Source organism: Bactrocera tryoni, chromosome 4 (genome assembly GCF_016617805.1).
Source record: "Bactrocera tryoni isolate S06 chromosome 4, CSIRO_BtryS06_freeze2, whole genome shotgun sequence".
NCBI lineage: Eukaryota > Metazoa > Arthropoda > Insecta > Diptera > Tephritidae > Bactrocera > Bactrocera tryoni.
The window spans coordinates 64,523,993-64,543,705 of NC_052502.1; the positions used below are offsets into that span (position 1 = coordinate 64,523,993).

Here is a 19,713-nt window from a genome sequence, read left to right on the forward strand (position 1 = left end):
ACTCTGGCTCAATATATTTTCCATAGGCCATAGACTAATAATTTGTAAACTAACATAAAGTCCTATACAATTCTACAATAGATTTCAATCCTCAAAAATAAAGCCTATCATTTTAACCCTTGATCTCCACAATAGAGGATATGTTAGTTTATTTCTGATTGCTAGCGCCCCACACCCGCAAGCTTCCAAAACGTAGTATCATCAAATTTTGTAACAAAGTTCCATACCATTGCCACTTAAGTTTTATTTGTCAAGTTTAAATTGTAAAGTGCCTACTAAGCTCAAGTCAAATCTTGATTCTGGTATTATAGTTGAACTGTCTCCTAAAGCGGTCGGTACCGATTTTGATGGAAATGTGTATGTTCAAGTGAGATTCGAGAATGGTTTAGATTCACAATTTCGGTCCACTGAGCAAAATGTTTAAATTAATTTCTTTTTCATTTTTAATCAATTGTTAGTTTTGGAATGTTTGACCGATAGATTGCGCTACCATCGCAGTATTCAATATTCAAACCTTAAACTGGCGTAAACGTGCAATAAACAAAACGATGCCAAAGTAAAAGGCGACATCTGTAGGCATGTTTTCATGTGCACAGAAGTCACGATTTTTCCTTTCATCATACCTGCTAAACTCATTGGAGTATCCTGATAGGCAAATTTAAAATTGCAAAAAGATCTGGCATAAAAAAAATAGCGGCATAACTGAAGTGTTGATAGTGGTCTATTAAAACTCGAGATATATCAGAAATCTTTTCGAAGCATGGCGTGACTGATGCCGCAACCTTTGTAAACAGCCGATTTTATTCTGTCACGCTTGCGCACCGTTTCTGGGCTATGCAGTCCACGCGGCTGACTATCGATTGGACTTCGATTGATTTTCACTGATGCATCAGCCCAAATTTCACAGCATTTTTTACAAAAACCAATTTCTTTCCTTTAACGTTCACGATTTTTCCTTTCATAAGTGTTAGATGACAAAGAAAAGATATTTACACCGAGTCCAGCTTCATCCATAAGTTGCATAGCCTGTGTTCATGTAATAAAATTTCGAAAAGAAAATAGTTTGTATAAGAATAATAAACGTAGTAACTGTACATGTAGTATGTAGTGAATGAGAGAATAGTAATAGCAGTAGATTAATGAAATAGTTAGCGTGAAAGAGATAGCAAAAGTATAATAAGCTTAATGGGTGTGGCGTTAGGATCAATTATTTTGAGTGAATACATATATTTTCGACCATATATAAAGGGTTTCAGAAACCCTTATTTAACAAGTTTAACTTGAACTCAAGACTTAATAATAGGTTTAGTTATAAATTTATAAAAAATATATATGTAGAAATTAACAGCATGACGAGCTGAGGCGATTTAGGCATGTGCGTTCGCTTATCTAAAATTGTGCTCACGTCCTTTTCTCCGCAAAAAGCAACCCAAGTGTTGGAACCGTTGATATCGGACCAGCTGCATGATAGCTGCCATAAAAAACTGCCACGTTGTTGGCAACATTCAAAGCAATCGGCGGGCGGGTCCTTAACTACACCGCACCAATATGGTCGCCTGTATACAGTGAAATGCAGACGAGAAAGCTAAAGACTTGTCAGAGCACTGCATTCACCTGTCTGGAGCATCGAGAGGTCCTCCTCAACTGCATTGCCGACATAAAATAATATTTCGAACAGACTTCGGACGCAACTAACCTTATATATGCATTGACCGTCATTTACAGTGAGCCATTTACACCTTCACCGACTCCATCTCAATGCATGGCGTACTGGAAGTCGAACCACCACCCATTGAGTACGTAGAGCTCGCGAGAATCGAGAACGACCCTTTCGGAGCTTCGTTAAGTATACAGTGAAATGCAGACGAGAAAGCTAAAGACTTGTCAGAACACTGCATTCACCTGTCTGGAGCATCGAGAGGTTCTCATCAACTGCATTGCCGACATAAAATAATATTTCGAACAGACTTCGAACGCAACTAACCTTATATATGCATTGACCGTCATTTACAGTGAGCCATTTACACCTTCACCGACTCCATCTCAATGCATGGCGTACTTGAAGTCGAACCACCACCCATTGAGTACGAAGAGCTCGCGAGAATTGAGAACGACCTTTGCGGAGCTTCGTTATGGGTAATGTAGTAGGTTAAACTACTACTTATCCAGTAAAGACCCTGACATATCAAACATTTGTCCAGCGTGCAACGAGTCCACGCATGACATTAACCACCTCTTTGCATGCCCTGCTAACCTCACACATCTGACATCCCTCTCCCTATAGTCCGACCCCAAGGAAAAGGCACGTTTCCTGGGCTTACCGAAGGATGGCCTCGATGACAACTTATCTAACCCTTACCATCCTAAGAGGGATTAGGTACCCGTTACAACAACAACATTTTTTCATTTGACGTGATGTCTTCTCGACATGCGGCATGTCTTATTGCCCAAGGCAGTTGTGCAAAGAAATTGTGCAGATCGAGTCACTACAGCATATAGCTGTCGTTCAAAATCTAATCATTGATTATTGACTGATTATTTATGTTGAAACCAGGGGCGAACGCAGGGGGGGGATTTTGGGGTGTTAAAACATAGTGCATCGTTTTCTAAAGATTGGAGCAACAATCCCTATATCTGACGCTTCAAGTGAACGCTCGTTTTCCTCACTTCGCAGGCTTAAAACACATTTAAGAAATAAAACTGGAGAAGCACACCTGAACGGAATGGCTCTCTTGAATATCCATAGAGATATAGACGTGACGGAGGAAGAGATTTTAAATGTTATGGCCCAAAAAAAAAGAAGATTAGACTTCAATTTGTGAATAAAATAATGAAACATTGTCTTTTTACCTAAAACCCCCCCCCCAAATTTTTTTCCTGCGTTCGCCACTGGTTGAAACCAAAATATTTGATATATGTATTTCCCCAAAAAATCTGCAGTGAGCTTTCCAAAATTATGTTTATATCTTCACAGCCTTCACAGCAATTAAAAAAAACAATAAATTGTTTTCATTGTGTACTCTTTAAATATAAAGAAACAAACGTTAAAAAATTTATTGTAATAATATCAAATGCTTTTTTAACAATTAACAAAAACACTCGGCAATCAGGTCTCTAGACTACAGTAATATTTAATCTTAACGCCTCACCCTCTATATAAAATGAACCGACTGCGTTAGTTATATTTTATTAGTTTAAATAATATTTCTTAGGAATAGCAATGTTATTGATACTAATGACGATTTTATACATAATGAGTTTATTGAACAACAAGTTGTAATGGAATGTAATGTATGAAAGAAAATAATGTCAAAAACTTAGACTTTGATATTAAAAAGAAAAGACAATACAATTAGTGTACAAAAAATACTGTATATACATCAATCAACATAAAAGTATGTAAATTACAAAAAAAAAAAACATTAAAACAATTTTTGAACAGTTTACACTATGCAACAAATTGTGGGTTATTATTTTGAGTGTGAACCAAACCAAACTTAGACTAATACTAGTCAACGCCTTGAAGATCTTATTGTAAAATTTACTGCAGAAAAAAGTTTTAATTTAGTTTCGTCAGAGAGCTCAATGTTGCTTTAGCCAGAGATAACGGGAGGTTCAACTTATGCCAGCGTAAGAACGCCTCGAAATTAGCGTTTTTTTAACATTTTCCATTGAAGCCAGATTGGAGAAAATAATAATTCTTGCAAATTCAAACACCCAACGTTTCCAATTGCTAAACTTCAAAACCTTTTGAACTTTAACAGTTGACAGAGTTCAGGAGGTTTTAACCATTAGCAGTTGCTTTCCAATGAGAGATGAGTTGGGCATCTCTTTATCTCTGCCCTAACTGCCATGAAATTGCTTTTAGCGAAATTTGCGGAAGAAGATCAAAATGTTCATAAATTGTATCGCACATGTTTTAGATGAACCCCTTATACCATGTTCAGACCGACACTTAATCACACGATTTCGACTGTTGAATGGATTATCCCAATAGTCTTAAAAATTTATCAAGACTTCGCCATACAAAAATGACAGTTCCAAATCACTTCATTGAAATGATTTGAAACTGATCCACGCTAAATCTCTCTGTGCGACTCTGATTTTGCGCAATCTACTTGTCAGCACTGGAAATCTGTTACATTATCACAGCTGATTTAGACACTACAAAGGGAAAAAAAATGTAAACAAACAAATTTTTTTTAAAGCAATGAATCTAATTTCATCTGAAAATCGACTTAACAAATGAAAAAATGCATCCATTATTTCTATTATATGGAAAATATTAAAAAAAGCCGTCTTTTTATTTCAAAATACTATATGACAATCTTTTCTTTTGATAAATATTAAGCAATGTGAATTCTTGAATGACAATAACAGCTGTTTTTTGATCTTTCTAACGGCAGTGAGAACACTGTTGGGTTATGATATGCTTAAATATAATCTAATCTTTTAAATTTTCGGTCTGAACATGGTATTAAGATGTTGGTATTGTTATTGTTTATGTAAATTTCCGTTTCTGGTATACTTTAATGACTAGCACGAGCTACTTTTTTTTTTATTGGGTTGGTTCTCCCCACAAAATACTTAAACATTAAGCGTTGCACTGTGTCCTTTAAAGCAAAGTTAATATAATATTTAAGGAACTTTTAACAAATTCTAATTTGTGCTAAGCTAAACAATTAGTATAATATACATATATTTAAGGTTATCTGCACCGTTAATGAATTTCTTCAAATTGTTGTAAATTTTAAAAAGTTGTTCTTTTATTTTATTGTGTGAAGAGATTTAGAAAGCTCCAATAGCTTGTAGGACACGTTTTTCGAACTGTCAACGCTTTTCTATTAAAATGATCATATTGCTTACTTGTTTCAGGTGATTTTTGAGTATGGTGCCTTCAGGCTCTGGCAGAGCTGGTATCTCTTCATAACCGCCAGTTGGCGGTGATAACTTTGTTGAATCCAAGTCCACAACCCAGATGTCATCCGGCAAGCTAATTAAAAAAAAAATAGAATCCAATTCTTTTTCTCCCCTTCACTTTAATTAAAACACTGTAAGTACTTACCGGAAATTCTTTTTGTACATAAGAAATGTTGCCGGCACACCAATCACGAATGGTGTTGGTGCCAGCAACAATTGTTCGGCGCAACTCAAACATGTCGGCAGTAACGGTATCACCGGGAACATATACTCTAATGGATAGAGCATTGTGACGAATGCCATTACCGACATGGAAAGCGCATTATAATCACGTGACTGAAACAGCACTTTATTTTCCAGCATGATCAAGGTCCAGACCTTCAGACACGTCTCAACGCCGAGCAACTCTAGCGGCAAATGCAGCGGAAAGTCGACAAGCGAGAAACGTGTATGATCTGGTAATGCAAAGAGCAGCGGCTCATGCACGGTGGGTGAGAGCACCTCAACCTATGAGTGAACCGTAAACACACATATATTAAATTATTATTAACAACTATTCAGTGTATACCTCAACTCGTGTTGAGCCCGGTACAGGTACAGGTGTGGAGAGCAAACGCAAGATCCACGTTTCAATCTCGCGTACATCGTGCAACACTATGGACGAGGTAGCTTCGGCGCTGGCATGACCAGTGAGCACCGTCCACACATTGTCACGATTTTGCTTTTGTGAAGCGCCCAAACGTTTGGGCGATGACGACTCATTGCAGGCATCGATCAGCTTCTTCAGTATGAATAAACACTCTCGAAATGTCGAGAAGAACGGATGATGCGAGATGATGCATAGCGAGGTGAGCGATTGATTGCGTAGCTTCGTGCGCTTACGTAAGGCACGTGGCGACGGCGAATGGCTGCCGCCCGACTCCGAGTCCGCAGATGGCGCCATCAAACCCAGTTTGGGCACTTGCTGTGAATGACTTTGCTGCTGTTGTTGTGACATTTGTCCGTGCGCGCCATGCGCTGAATGATGCTGATTCGGCGGATCCGAATCACGTCGTGATGTCATTTCACGATCCGAATCACTTGGAGCGACGTTACTTCTGTAGTCGCTAGAAGAAGTTAAGAGGCCGTAACTATTACAAGAAATACGTCGTTTAGCATCATGTGTTCTAATGATGTAATGACGATGTGTTCGTGTTTATGATGAGTATGTGCATGCTAGAATATATGTACAATTAACTTGCCTACTAAATGCTGAGTCCGAGCTACGCTCCATACTCTTACGCCAGGACTCACGTCGGAAAGCGGAGCTCCGACGACCTCTTGTGCTTTGTCCCAGTCCAGCAGCACCGTGGTTGCCGCTCACAGCTCCTCGATCCGCATTCGCGGTATGTCGTTCAATTGGCCGATAAAAATTAACACAGATGCCATAACGGGTCTTGCCGGAATCTTTATCGGTAAGCGCAAATACAAATGACGTCATATCACGTATTGCTGAGCCTGTGCGACGCGGTCCTACACTGGTGCAACCTTCGGGCTGACAGAAATATACCATGTCGAGGGGGAGTGGAAAGTCACTGTGATCGGAGGGCGGATAGCGACGCAACAATTCCGGTATCTAAAAGTGGTGATGTGTTAATTATTAAAAATTGTATTACTTACATCTGCTTTAAGGTCATAAAGTAGAAAGCTCTTTATATGTTATCATTATGAAACACGTTTAATATCGGAACGTTCTCGACGAAAAGATGCGGTGACTAACAGAAGGTTTCAAGATCAGAACATACTCTTGTATAGGTGATCTAATGACTGAGGTCCAGAGCATACTCAAATTGTGGAGGCAACACTGCTGAATGGCAGTGAAAGCATAACACCAGGAAATGATGAACCTGATGACGCAATCGATGGAACAGACATTCCACTGCCCAACCAAGAAGAAGTTCGAATAGCAATTACCCGTGGATTGTCGGCTCAGCTATTCAAATACGGCGGCGAAGAATTGATAGGAGCACGCATCAGCTTCTTTGTAGAACGATTGGAATCCACAAAAGGTAGACCCTACAAGTTCTTTCGACCGTACTTTGTGAAAGATTAAAGCCTACCGTCAACAAACTGATTGGTCCTTGCTAAGGATCTCTCCGAGCCGTTCAATACCAACGAGGTTTCAAACATGGCGACTTCCTTTCGTACTACAACTTCAATCTACTGCTGCAGAATATTATTCAAGCCGCAAAGCTGAATAGAAAAGGTACACTATTCTACAAGAGTGTACAATCATTGGCCATACAACAGTGTCCTTAGTTCTGCTTTGTCTAGGTTGGACAAAGAAGCGAAGCAAATGGTTCTGGTAGTGAACGAGGGTAACACGAAATATCTCCTGTCATCAAACAAACAGTCGTCGCATTCACGACTTGGCTCCCAAGTCACTGTTGACAGCCATAACATCGAAGTCTTAGATAATTTCGTCCATTTCGGAACCACCAACAACAACAAAATCAGCCTCGAAATCCAACGCAGAATAACTCTTCCCACAAGTGCTACTTCGGACGGAGTAAGTAAAATCCTCTCTCGACGAGCAAAGCTCAAATTCTACAAGTCACTCATAATCTCCGTTCTGCTATATGGTTCAGCGGCATGGACGATGACAACATCTGATGAGTCGAGTTTTCGGGTGAAAGGTTCTGGAGAAGATCTACGGTTCTTTGCGCATTGGCAATACCGAATATCGCAGTCGATGGAACGATGAGCTGTACGATATATAAGAGGAAATTGACATACATATGTGTGTAGTTCAGCGAATTAAGAAACAATGGCTACGCTGGCTAGGCCGCTGGCTGTCGTCCGAATGGATGAAAACGCTCCAGCTTTGAAATTAGTCGACGCAGTAACCTCCGGGGGAAGCAGAGGAAGAGGAATACCAAGTGTAGAAGAACCTGAAACACATTTAATTTTTACATTTTCCGACTCACCTGCACGGGTGGCGTTTTATTGCCGGTCAATCCTTTCGGCATGGGCGGAGTAGTGCGTGCACCCACAATAGCCATGTAGTCTACCAAACGTGGACATAGCGACAGTTTCTGTTGTTCAGCCATTTTATACGTTTTTACTTAAAACTTCTTGTCTTCAAAATTGATAGCCTGGTGTGACCGTAAGCAATGGATGCACCTGCTCAGGCTGCAAAGATTGAGCTTAATATCTTTTTGTTGATTTAAGTGTGGCTGCAAGTAAAAAAAGATAAAGAAAATGTTTAATATCTATCAATAAAGTTGATGTGTCAGGTGGAACTACTTCTATGCGTTGAGTGCTTTTTAAGGGCTTGTGTCAACCAACGCCTTAGCCTCGTACCTAAAATAACCCTGGGACCCTATAAGGCGACTATATTTACATTGAGGTGCATGAGCAAAACAAAAACTTAAATAAGGATCTGAGAGAAGGACGGTCGGTACCGAGTTCCACGAGCAATATATTTCTTTATATACATATATAAATCTTCTGACCGTGTGTTTGTAGTTGAACTGCTCCTAAACGGCTGGACCGATTTTGATGAAATTTTTTGTGTATGTTCAAGGAGATTCGATAATGGTTTAGATTCACAATTTTGTCCACTGGAAAGTGTTTTTTAAATTAATTTTTAATTTTTAATCAATTGTTAATTTTGGAATGTTTAACCAATAGATTGCGCTACCATCGCAGTATCCAATATTCAAACCTTAAATTGGCGTAAACGTGCAATAAACAAAACGATGCCAAAGTAAAAGGCGACATCTGTAGACATGTTTTCATAACGCGGACAGAGTTGTTCGTTCTGAAGTAATAAATTGGGTGATTCAATACATCTATGGGTAGCTATAATATTTTTTCCATACCTGCTAACTATTGGAGGGGGTATCTTAACAGACAATTTAAAATTGCAAAAGATCTGGCGTAAAAAAAAGCGGCATAAATGAAGTGTTGATAAAAAGGTCTATTAAAATTTGAGATATACAGAAATCTTTTCGAAGCATTGCAAGACTGATGCCATAACCTTGCCAGCCGATTTTTTTGTCTTTCCACCGTTTCTTAATATGCAGTCCACCAGGCTGACAATCGATTGGACTCTGATGCACAGCCCGAATTCAATAGTATTTTTACCCCAAAAACCAATTCTTTCTTAACGCACGAAATGCTTTTTGATTCGTTTTTGTTGCTTCATCAAAAATGCGATTATTCCTTAACTTATACGTATAATCTAACTAATAGAAATCATATAGATGGTATTAGTAGTACTACCTATGTATCAGCCTCAGTAAAACATGGGCGGGTCCTCTAGTACATATATATGTAAATTAGATTCCCTTTTCCCTACTTCCAGCATATATTGTCAAAGTTAAACCTCTTTAGTGCTCTATACAGGTCAAACCCCTTGAGCAAAAATTACGTTATCAAAAAAACTAACACTTTAACGAACTTTACATCACCTACATTCCTTTATACGAGTACATGTAACACTTACTGTAAAAAAAATTAAATCAATTCTCAATTTAATGAACCATTAAAAATTTCAGCCTGCAGTTACTTTTAATGTATTGCCGTTAGGTCATAAATAAAAGAATTGTATTACAGCTTCTGGGCGCTCGTAAAATGAAAATGCCTTGATTGCTGCAAATGGTCGATTTTAAAAACAATAACACTAGCTCAGCAGCTGACACACTTGCCCACACAGCGCGTGTCCTTGTGTATTCTCGCGTGTCCTGTGCGGCATTCAATTAACGAAGTTTGTTGACTCTTTGTCTGGTTGCAAGCAGGGATCCGTGAACAGGTGGATTACGGAACGTTTGCTGACACAGGTGAACAACATCGTAAATTTTTTAAGCCCGCTGTGACTTTTAGCGTTTTAATGGGTTTTATGGCATGACGTTATACATTTATGTGTAACTGAATGTAAACATATAAAGTTGCTTTACCTTGGAGAAATATGTTGTGTCAATAAAAACGTCTAGGGATGTAGCAAATTATATGGGTATTAGATGAGTGAGTTGAGTTTCACTTTTCAATTTGGCTTTTCACTTCTATAACACCTTTGTCAATTTAAAAAGCAGTGAATTTAATGGTATTTTGTCGGATTTCATTTGCCATTCACTTTTAAAAGCTTGCATTATTTTTATTAATTTAGTGGCTCTAACGTATATAGCACAGCATTTGTCCGGAAAGTACTAGCATTGCACGTTTACACCAATTTAAAGTTTGAATATTGGATATTGCGATGGTTGCGCAATCTATCAGTCAAACATTCCAAAATTAGCAATTAATTACAAATAAAAAATTAATTTAAAAAAACATTTTCCAGTGGACCAAATTGTGAATCTAAACCATTCTCGAATCTCCTTGAACACACACAAAAAATTACAAACACACGGTCAGAAGATTTATATGTATATATAAAGATAGTATAAATTTAGATCAAGTTTTTACTCCATTTTTTCCTTTTCAGACACAAAGATACGCTGTGAAACCATATTTGGTCGAAATTGGTCTAGTTCGTCCAACTTTCAATTTTAATAACGGTTCCCATAAAACCATCTTGTACCATCCCGGATGTAAATATTTAATGCCTCTGATGCGTCTAGACGACTGGCATGCAGTAGTTAACTTGGCTAAAATCGCATAAGCGGTGTCTAAAAGAGAAAGAAAGAAGAAGAAAATGCGTTTAGCTGAATTAGCGTACTAGCTAAATTCAAAATTAGCCACTTTAAGCGAATTATGAAAAACTCAAAGAGCTTCGATGATTTGTTTGGCCTTATCTAACAGCTTTTGCTATCACATAGGACAAATGTTTCAACTTCTCAAAGCTTGAAACATAGTCTAAACTAACCAGCAACTTCTAACTCATTCAATTTTTCTTATGGAAAGCTCTTAACTGTCATACAAACTGAGTAATTAAGTTCATGTATGGACAATTTTTTATTTTTCAAGAGTATCGTGGCTTCATTAGTCTTTAGCCTTTCTTCCCACAATCCGCACAGTCATTCCCACAACTCATTTACGTTAGTACTAATGTTCATTGAAATAATTTAAAGTAATAGACGTTATTTTCTCAAATTTATTAAGTCCTTTATTGCATTTGTTAAGTTTTAGTCTTAAGAATTTAAGTATGCTTATCAGTCTAAACACAGCTTGATAAAATGCATTTATGACAACTGCACTTGAATACTATTACTACACACACATACACACACACACATATGCGCATGCAAATGTATTATGGAAATGTGGCTGCAAAGATAAACGATAACAATGCAATCTAAACACGAAGTAAGGCAAAAGTGAATGAAAGGAAAATTTGCATGTATTAGCAACACACGGCGTATACGTAACTTAAATTCCATACAAGCCACCACAAACACAAATGAATACACGCCACACAGCCACATAGACTGCCAGCCAGACACTTTCGCGACGAATTAAAGAATGCATATTATGCATGCCACCAATTGTGCTGCGCTCCGCCAGTTTTCGCATGTGTGGGTGTTGCTGCAGACGCCTGCAGGAAGCACGTGCTGTTTGACATGCAGCAGTCGCGTTTGATGCGTGGTACGTCAAGTTTGTGGGTTGAGCAGTGGCTATTGTAGCATATCCGCTTATGCCACGTACTACCGTCAACATGCAACACCAACATGGTTGGAGTGAGCTTGCGCCTTTTGAAGTAATGGAGAAGTTGTGTGAATGTTTAAAGGGCATTCAACTTGCCGTGGGTGGACTCAGCTTTGGCTTGTATTGCGCCAGCACATGTTGTGCACCATTAAGTTAAATAGAGTTCGTTGTTATCGTTGCGCGCCACATGCTGACTGCCGTTTGCCTAATGAGCGTGGTGCAAGTTTGCCGATAAAGCTTTAATGACTGATTGATTGGTGAAAATACAAAGTAATTGACTTATTATTGGCAAATGTGCATGTAATTACTGATTTCGAGTCTTTAATGGCTGTTTGGCGAATAGTTTCTTGTACTGGTTCATGATGGAAAAAGGAAAACAGTAGAAAATATTTGGGAAGAAAGTTACAGGAGAAAGGAGATAGGTAGAAGAATTGTATGACGAGGCACCTAGGTCTTTAGCAGGCCCATTGTGTAACCAACGGGCCTAAAATTACGCTCATTTGCCGGCATATGCGCCCCATATTTAATTCATGCCACTTTTGTTTGCTTATTGAGCAAGTTATAATTGACTCCAGCGAGACTCAGCTATATTTATAAGATGTTTGACTATTAAATATCTACAAGTACCCAGAGGCAATTACATGTATGTACCTTCTTTGTCGGAAACTAATTTTTGGGTGATGAATGTTCCGGCTAATTCAGCCGCTTTACAGTTACCAGGAATATCACAATGTTCTACAACCCATTACAAGTTTATCGTAAAATAGTATGTTATATCCACTAAACCTTAAAAGGCTTTAATGACTTCAAAGCTACAGTATATGTATATCAATATGTTTCTTTTTGTGTGCACGCGCCTTGTCAGAGCAAGAAATACTGATCCCTGTGTTCTTGTCCATCTTGCCCCTTTCCCACTCTTCTCTGGAAGGTAAAGCAATGTTTGGAACCGAATTTAAGTTCAATTCCATAGGATTACGAAAATCCTTGGTACTGGGTAGTAACGGGAACTTAACTAATAATACCCCTTATGCTAGTCCGCATTTGGGTCTAAGCATCCTTTCACAGATGTAAAGTGCTGTAGCTAGTGCTACGTATTCCATCCTTTACAGGTGTAAAGTGCTGTAGGTTGTGCTAAGTTTTCTTTATCATAACGTCTAAGTTTGGCTTCCTTGAAAACTTCATGTCTAAAATTAGTCTAAAGTAGCTCGTACTATTCCCTATAATTAGCCTGGTACCATTTAATAATGGCGGTATAACATCTGGCGTTCCAAGTTTCCTAGTAAACTGTACTAACTCTGTCACGCACATTTAAGTTTCTCTTCATTCCATTTCTGAATCGGATTGTTGCTGGTGCTGAGAAGTGGAAACTTATGTCAAAATCAAATGTAAATGATCATGGTCAATTAGATTTTTATTAGAGTGTTATTTATAAAAACGGTATATGTTTGACCGTTACTGGCGTAGATATCGCTTACGCTTTTATAGCCGAGTTAACAACAGCGCGTCAGTTTTTTCTTCCTTTCGTTATATGGCGCCTCGTTCACAATCAGACCCACACGCCTCCCTTCCTTATACAGTCTGTAGAAAGCAGAATGAACGGCGCAGTTGTTAAACTCAGTGATATCAACGTCATCGGCGTATGAAAGCAGCTCTTATAGAAGATTGAAGATTTTCTATTTAACTTTGCAGCTCGTATTATTTTCTCCAGCAACAGATTAAAGAAGTCACACGATAAAGGGTATCCTTGTGTGAAACCTCGCTTGGTATCGAACCGCGCGGAGAGGTCCGATCCTGACAGAGCTTTGGATGTGGCTCCACGTCAGATTACACAGCCGTATTAGCTTTGCGGGGATACCAAGTTAATATACAAATAGGCTTATCACGGTAATTGGCGCTGATTGTGGCGTCCCTCTCTTTGTGGATTGGCCAGAGCACACGTAGGTTCCAATCATCGGGAATGCTTTCATCCGACCATATGTTGCAAAGAAGCTGATTCATGTACTTTGAATAGCTCGGCCGGTAATCCATCGGCATTTACCGCTTTGTTGTTATTAAGGCGGGTAATTGCTATTCCAACCTCATCATAGTCAGGCAAATGCAACTATTCTTTCATCATCGATCGAGCAATCGGGTTCACCAGATCTACACATGCTACACCTTCACTGCCGTTCAGTATGCTGGCGTAGTGTTCCCCCAATAACTTCAGTATGCTCTGAATATCAGCCACCAGATCAACACTTTGGGTCTTACAAGAGTATGCTCCGGTCTTGAAACCTTCCGTTAGTCGTCGCATCTTTTTGTAGAAATTTCGAGCACTACCACTGTCGGCCAGCTACTCATACCCCAGCATTTCGCGCTCTTTTTTTGTCATAAATCAGTTAGTTCTGTTTAGGCCAAATCAAACCTTTAATTTAATGTAAAAATAATGGATTTTTTAGTAGATATGATACAAAAAGAACCGAGAATATACAAGTAGTAGAAGTAGTTTTCAGTATTCAGTCAATTTTGAATGTTTTCGAATTTTTTTGCTTTTGTGACCAATATTTTAATGGAGAAATATAGATTGTAGGAGTTAAAACCTGTTCAATTTCTGTTAACTTTCAATACAGTTTCATTAACAAACTAGCAACTTCACACGTGTTGCTCTTATTATCAAGTAAATTTTCATAATAAAAATGTTTAAAGTAAATTAAGTATAATTCCCAGCTCGTTTGTATTTAAAATGAGCGTAAGCAATAAATTACTCAAGAATCGGTCGGCAACAGATTATACCAATTTAAATCGTCACGAATCGCTAATAAAATTATTTCTATTATAAACACATTATAATAAAAATTATATTTCAAATCAATCATAAAACTAATTACATTTTAATTATGGCTATTTGATTGAAGAACTTGCATTATCTTTGGCATTATCTTTGATTAAAAATCTAGAGTATAAAACTGCTTAGCCGGATTCAAGTTGAATTCAGAAGTGGAAAAGAAACGACATAATCTATTACTCGTGCTTATAAAAATGAGATTCCAAGCGCTATTCTTATTCTTGGTTTTCATGTTTTTGGCTAGTCATGTGCGCGGTGCGAAAAGTACCGATGGTTCAAATGGTGGCAATGGTGATACTGATGGTAATGGCGCCAATGGAAGTAGCGGCAGACCAAGAGGAGGTCGTATAGGTATAGGAGGCGGTTTCAGTGGTGGATTCAGAGGCGGTGTGGGCGTTTCTGGCGGACGCTCAAAATAAGCACTTGCTCAAAGGTTTAATGAGGAAAGCATTTAACAATTTAAATTAAAATAATAAATATGGCAGGCGTGCAAATTCTAAAATATTTGAGTTTTTTCATAACTGTTGGCAACAAAGTATTGAGATACTTACTGCAGAAGCAAACTCAAACTAGAAAGCAGCAAAATATCGTTCCCGCCCAATGAACTACTATTCTGCGTAAAATAATGTAAATTAAGAAGTTAAGGAGGTCGTAAAATAGCCTTATCTGGAAACTCATCTGGTATCAAAAGGTTTAGAGAGGTGCGTCCTACTTTATTTACGCTGCGTATTGCTTAATATCATTCTCCAAAAACGTATTATTCTTTCGGATATACTAAGTTCAGAAAAATTCCTTCATCAGACTTTCGAAGTTTGCTTTATATTCAACGAAGAGATGTCGGATGTCGACTTCATATCTCAAACATTTGGTGTAGTGTAAATATTGGGTAGTCGAAAAAGTCTTTTCGTATTTCTAATCAAACTTCAACTTATTTTTTTATTCGTTTGCAACCAGTTGGTACAGAGTATTATAGTTTTATTCGTCTTTGTAAACTTCACAAATTTCATTTGTGGCTTGCGTGGCAGTTTTCCCCTTTTTATACCAAAAGTTCAAAATATAGCGAGATTCTTCATTATTTTCATTATTTTTCGCTGTAACTTTTTTTCAATTTCCTCCAACCGCCAACACTATATAGTATGACACAATGTTATTGGTAGCACTGGAGATATACGACAACGACAGCTATTGACAAAATACGAAAAGACTTTTTCGACTACCCAATATTTGGTCAATGGACCTAAAACCATACATTTTCGCCAATTATATGCAAACCTATCGTATTATTAAGGTCTCTGGCGATGACTTGCCAACAAACTGGTGGAACTTTATTAGTGTGGTCCTCGACCTGCGCGTTACACCATTGACCAATGTTGGCGAAAATACGAAAAGACTTGTTCGACTACCCAATATTCGATATTTCACTCCGAACTTCAATCTACTTTTTCCAGTGGACTGCACATGATGAACCCTCTACAAAGCGTGGAAAAACGCAACAGTCGCCTGGCAAGGTTATGGCATCTTTATTATGGAATGGAATTGAAGGAAACTATGTTGAATAAAAAAAAAGAAATTTGCCCAAAAAATGGAATTTTATATGGTAAACCGAGGACTTTTCTATTGACCTGTTAAAGAACACATCGAAATAAAGTTTTACACTATGGAATTTTCAACCTAAAATTGGTCAAAATCAATCTATAATTTCATTCAAACGCCGAAGTTACAAATATGACTGAAATTCGCGCTATTTCAAAAATGTTCCTTCGTTAATGGCAAATCCGCTAGAGGGCGGTATTATGAAGTCGCCGTCTAGATGGAAACAGATTATCGAACGAAACGGCGCATATTTGAACTAAATCCGATCACTGTAACACTTTTTATAAAGCATTGAATAAAGAGCAAAGAAACGGAAGGGAGATATTTGACAACCCAATAAATTGGTGATGATATTAGGTTGTCATATATCTCCCTTCCGCTTTTTGCTCTTTCTTCAATGCTTTATAAAAAAAAATACCAACTACGAAAAAACTATTGCTTGATCGATTTCCAGGTTCCTTTCTTTAAAAAAAAAAATACAGAACACAGACTTCAAACTTAATGGGTAATGTTCATTATTATTCGAAAAAAACATTCTTTCGCATTTATTTTCTGAAGTTTACTTCTTAGTTGGTCCATCCGTTGAGTCCAATTTTCCATGACTCGTTTTGCTCCAAGGCCAGAATCGAAGCGGGATTGGAGTGCGGGATAGACTTCAGACTTTACATATCCTCACAGATAAAAGTCTAACAGTGAGATATCGCACGGTCTTCGTGGCCAATCGACTGGCCCAAAACGTGAAATTATCTGATCAACGAAGTGTTCTCTCAATAAATCCATTTATTGATGCGATGTGTTGAAGCCATATGTGGGCGAGATCACGAGCTTCAATTTTAGACATCAAACAGTCGGTTATCATGGCGTGATAAAGATCACCATTGACGGTTACGTTCGCACCGGCATAATTTTTGAAGAAATGTAGACCAATGATTCCACCTGCTTTTCTGAAATGGTAGCTTTTAAATCTTTTCAAGTTGCCCATTGCGCTAGATATGGGCGTCATTGGGCTTGATGGGCTCCAATTTGGAACGTATTCGAGCCTTCTTCTTCTTCTTCGAGCCGATCTTCTGGGAACTTTTCAAAAGCAAAACAATGTCGCTTGGGAAGGTCGAACAGCTCCAATTCTTGCACAAGCTGTATTTTGTACGCTTTCAATTTAAGATCTCGGCGTAAAATGCAACAAGTCGTTCCATACGTCAGTCCGTGTTGCTGCGAACGGCGCTGAATTGACGCTCCACGTTCTTCGTGTACCCTCTCAGCTACGGCTGCTATATTTTCTTCACTGCTGGATATGGTCTATTCGGTCAAATATTATCCAATAATGAATGCTAGGTCTCAAGATGTGTGATGCTGTTGCGAATAGTACGCTCAATAGGTCGATTATGTTGACCATAAGTAGAACGAAACGCGCGAAACATATTCCTTGCAGAACGTGAATTTTCGTAATAAAGTTGAACGATTTGTAAACGTTGTCAGACGCAAGATTTTCCATGATGAAATGCTAAACCGAACGGAACAAAAATAACTTGACAGCTTAACATGACTCATGCGTGATCTGTCAAAAAAGCTTTGAAAAAACATATCTACTTGGATCATCCGTTATTTTCAATACACAATTGAAGCATAACCCGCTTCCATCATAATTTAACTGCAACGACTTTTAGCGTATAATAACTATAAAGTCACCTTGTACGTATACATGTTTTCATAAATATCGTGTTAGAGTGTTCGGTATCTTTAAACTCTTATCAAATCGATTTCCATTAACACCTTTTTGAAAACTAAAGTTTTCATATTAAAAAACTAACAATTAGGCACATTATTATCTGCAATTTCAAGCCTATTTCTACCTTTTGAAACGCTGGAAGTAATGTACATACTTACATACTCATACTTAATATAACCATAAGCAATCAAATACTCAATAATTAATGTTAGACTAGCAGCGAACAGATTGCATCATTTTCTGATTCAAAGCAGAGAAAATAGCGCCCCCTTTAGCGATCACGATTCGCTAATTAAATTACATTAATTATGAACACATTATAATAATAATAATACTTCACATTTATGAGACTAAGTAATTAGATCGACAAAAAACACATTAGAATAAGTCCAATCATTTGATTAAGTATCAAGTGCGACAATTTAATTTCGAGTATTTATTTTCTCTGCTAGAGGAAATCTCGAGTATAAAACTACTGAGTGACACTGAAATTGTATTCAAAAGTTGAAAGTCGCTAGCTTGTAAAAGTAAGTGCATAATCTATTACACGCGCTAAAATAATGAGATTGCAAGCTTTACTTTTGTTGTTGGTTTTCGTGTTTTTGGCCGGTCAGGTGCATTGTTGGAGAAGGTATGGTTCAAATGGAGGTAATGGTGACAACGGTGACAACGGCGATAATGGTGACAGCGATGATAATGGTAATGGAGACAATGGTGGCAATAGACGTAACGGCAGACCAAGAGGAGGTCGCTTAATCTTTGGAGGCGGTGTTCAGAGTGCTATTGGTGGCGGCTTAGGCCTTTCTCGCAGACGCTGGGAATAAACACTTACTCCAACGGTATAATGGCTAAACTTATAACGGATTATATATATAAACGAGGTATAACTCTAAATATTGTGATCCGACAACACTGAGAAAGTAGCAAAATTGTGATTCGTGTCATCAGAGACCTATAATAAAATTTCTCGAGGAATATTTATGGAAACTCCATAACGAAAATTCCTTTGTTTCATTTTCTTCCCTTTTCCCCCCAAACAAAAATAGTAAAAGTTGGTTTGAGAGCGATATCAATGGTTTTTCGGCAAATTCTAATTTATCTAAAATTACTAAGTTTTTTGATATATATATTTCGGCATTAGAAAACAAAAAGAAATTTTAATCATCGAAAATCACTTTATTGTTTTTCAAAATATTTTTCATTAAGATCTACATACAAGGTCTGCCGCAAAAGAAACAGGACTGTTAAAAAAACAACAAAAAATTAATATTTTTCAAAAGTTTATTTTTTTATTCAAAGTAGTTTCCTTGTGCTTCGATACAGCGTTTAGCCCGGTCAATTAGCATTTCAAATGAGTGTTTAAGGTCATTTTTTGGAATACTCTTGAGAATATCGGTCGACGCCTTTTGGATAGCTGAAATGTCCTGAAACCCGTAAAACACAGCATTAATCGTTTGGCCAGGTGGGACGAACTCTCGGTGTACAATACCCTCGGAATCGTAAAAACAGCATTGTCTTTATATTTGACTTCTGAAGACGACCGACTTCTGATCGTCACAGAGGTCCTCACGACCTTCTTGGAATCGCTTAAACCACTCATGCACATAACTACGGGATAGGCACCGATCACCATCAACTTTTTTCATCATTTGAAATGTTTCAGTAAACGTTTTCCCAAGTTTAAAACAAAATTTAATATTTACTCTTTTGCATTTTACGACCGAAAGACAACTCTTTGCAAAATACGTGCTAAATATAAACCGTTTAAGAAAATTATTATTTTGTAAATATTATATTCAACTAAATTTTGAAATTGAGTTGCCAACAGTAAACAAAAGGAAAACTGCAAACAGCAAGGCATAGTATGTGCGGTGTATTATAAGTTTTAGATATATTCTCCAAAACATTTAATAAGTCTTCTTCTATCTACTTTTTTGGAAATGGTTCTGAAATAGAGTTGCCATCTAGAAAAATATAACTGAAATTTTTCCAAAATATGTATTGAATGCAAATCGTCTGGAAA

At 37.7% G+C, this 19,713-nt stretch overlaps 1 protein-coding gene across 1 annotated transcript in view; it reads right to left on the minus strand.

Moving 5' to 3' along the window:
• Positions 1 to 19,713, minus strand: part of LOC120776196 (MAP kinase-activating death domain protein) — an 86,094-nt gene that overhangs the window by 45,333 nt on the left and 21,048 nt on the right. Inside the window, 5 exon segments of the mRNA XM_040106822.1 lie at positions 965 to 1,026; positions 4,867 to 4,993; positions 5,066 to 5,427; positions 5,489 to 6,535; positions 7,887 to 8,135. Coding sequence (XP_039962756.1) covers positions 965 to 1,026; positions 4,867 to 4,993; positions 5,066 to 5,427; positions 5,489 to 6,535; positions 7,887 to 8,009 — 1,721 coding nt within the window. The 5' untranslated portion in view covers positions 8,010 to 8,135.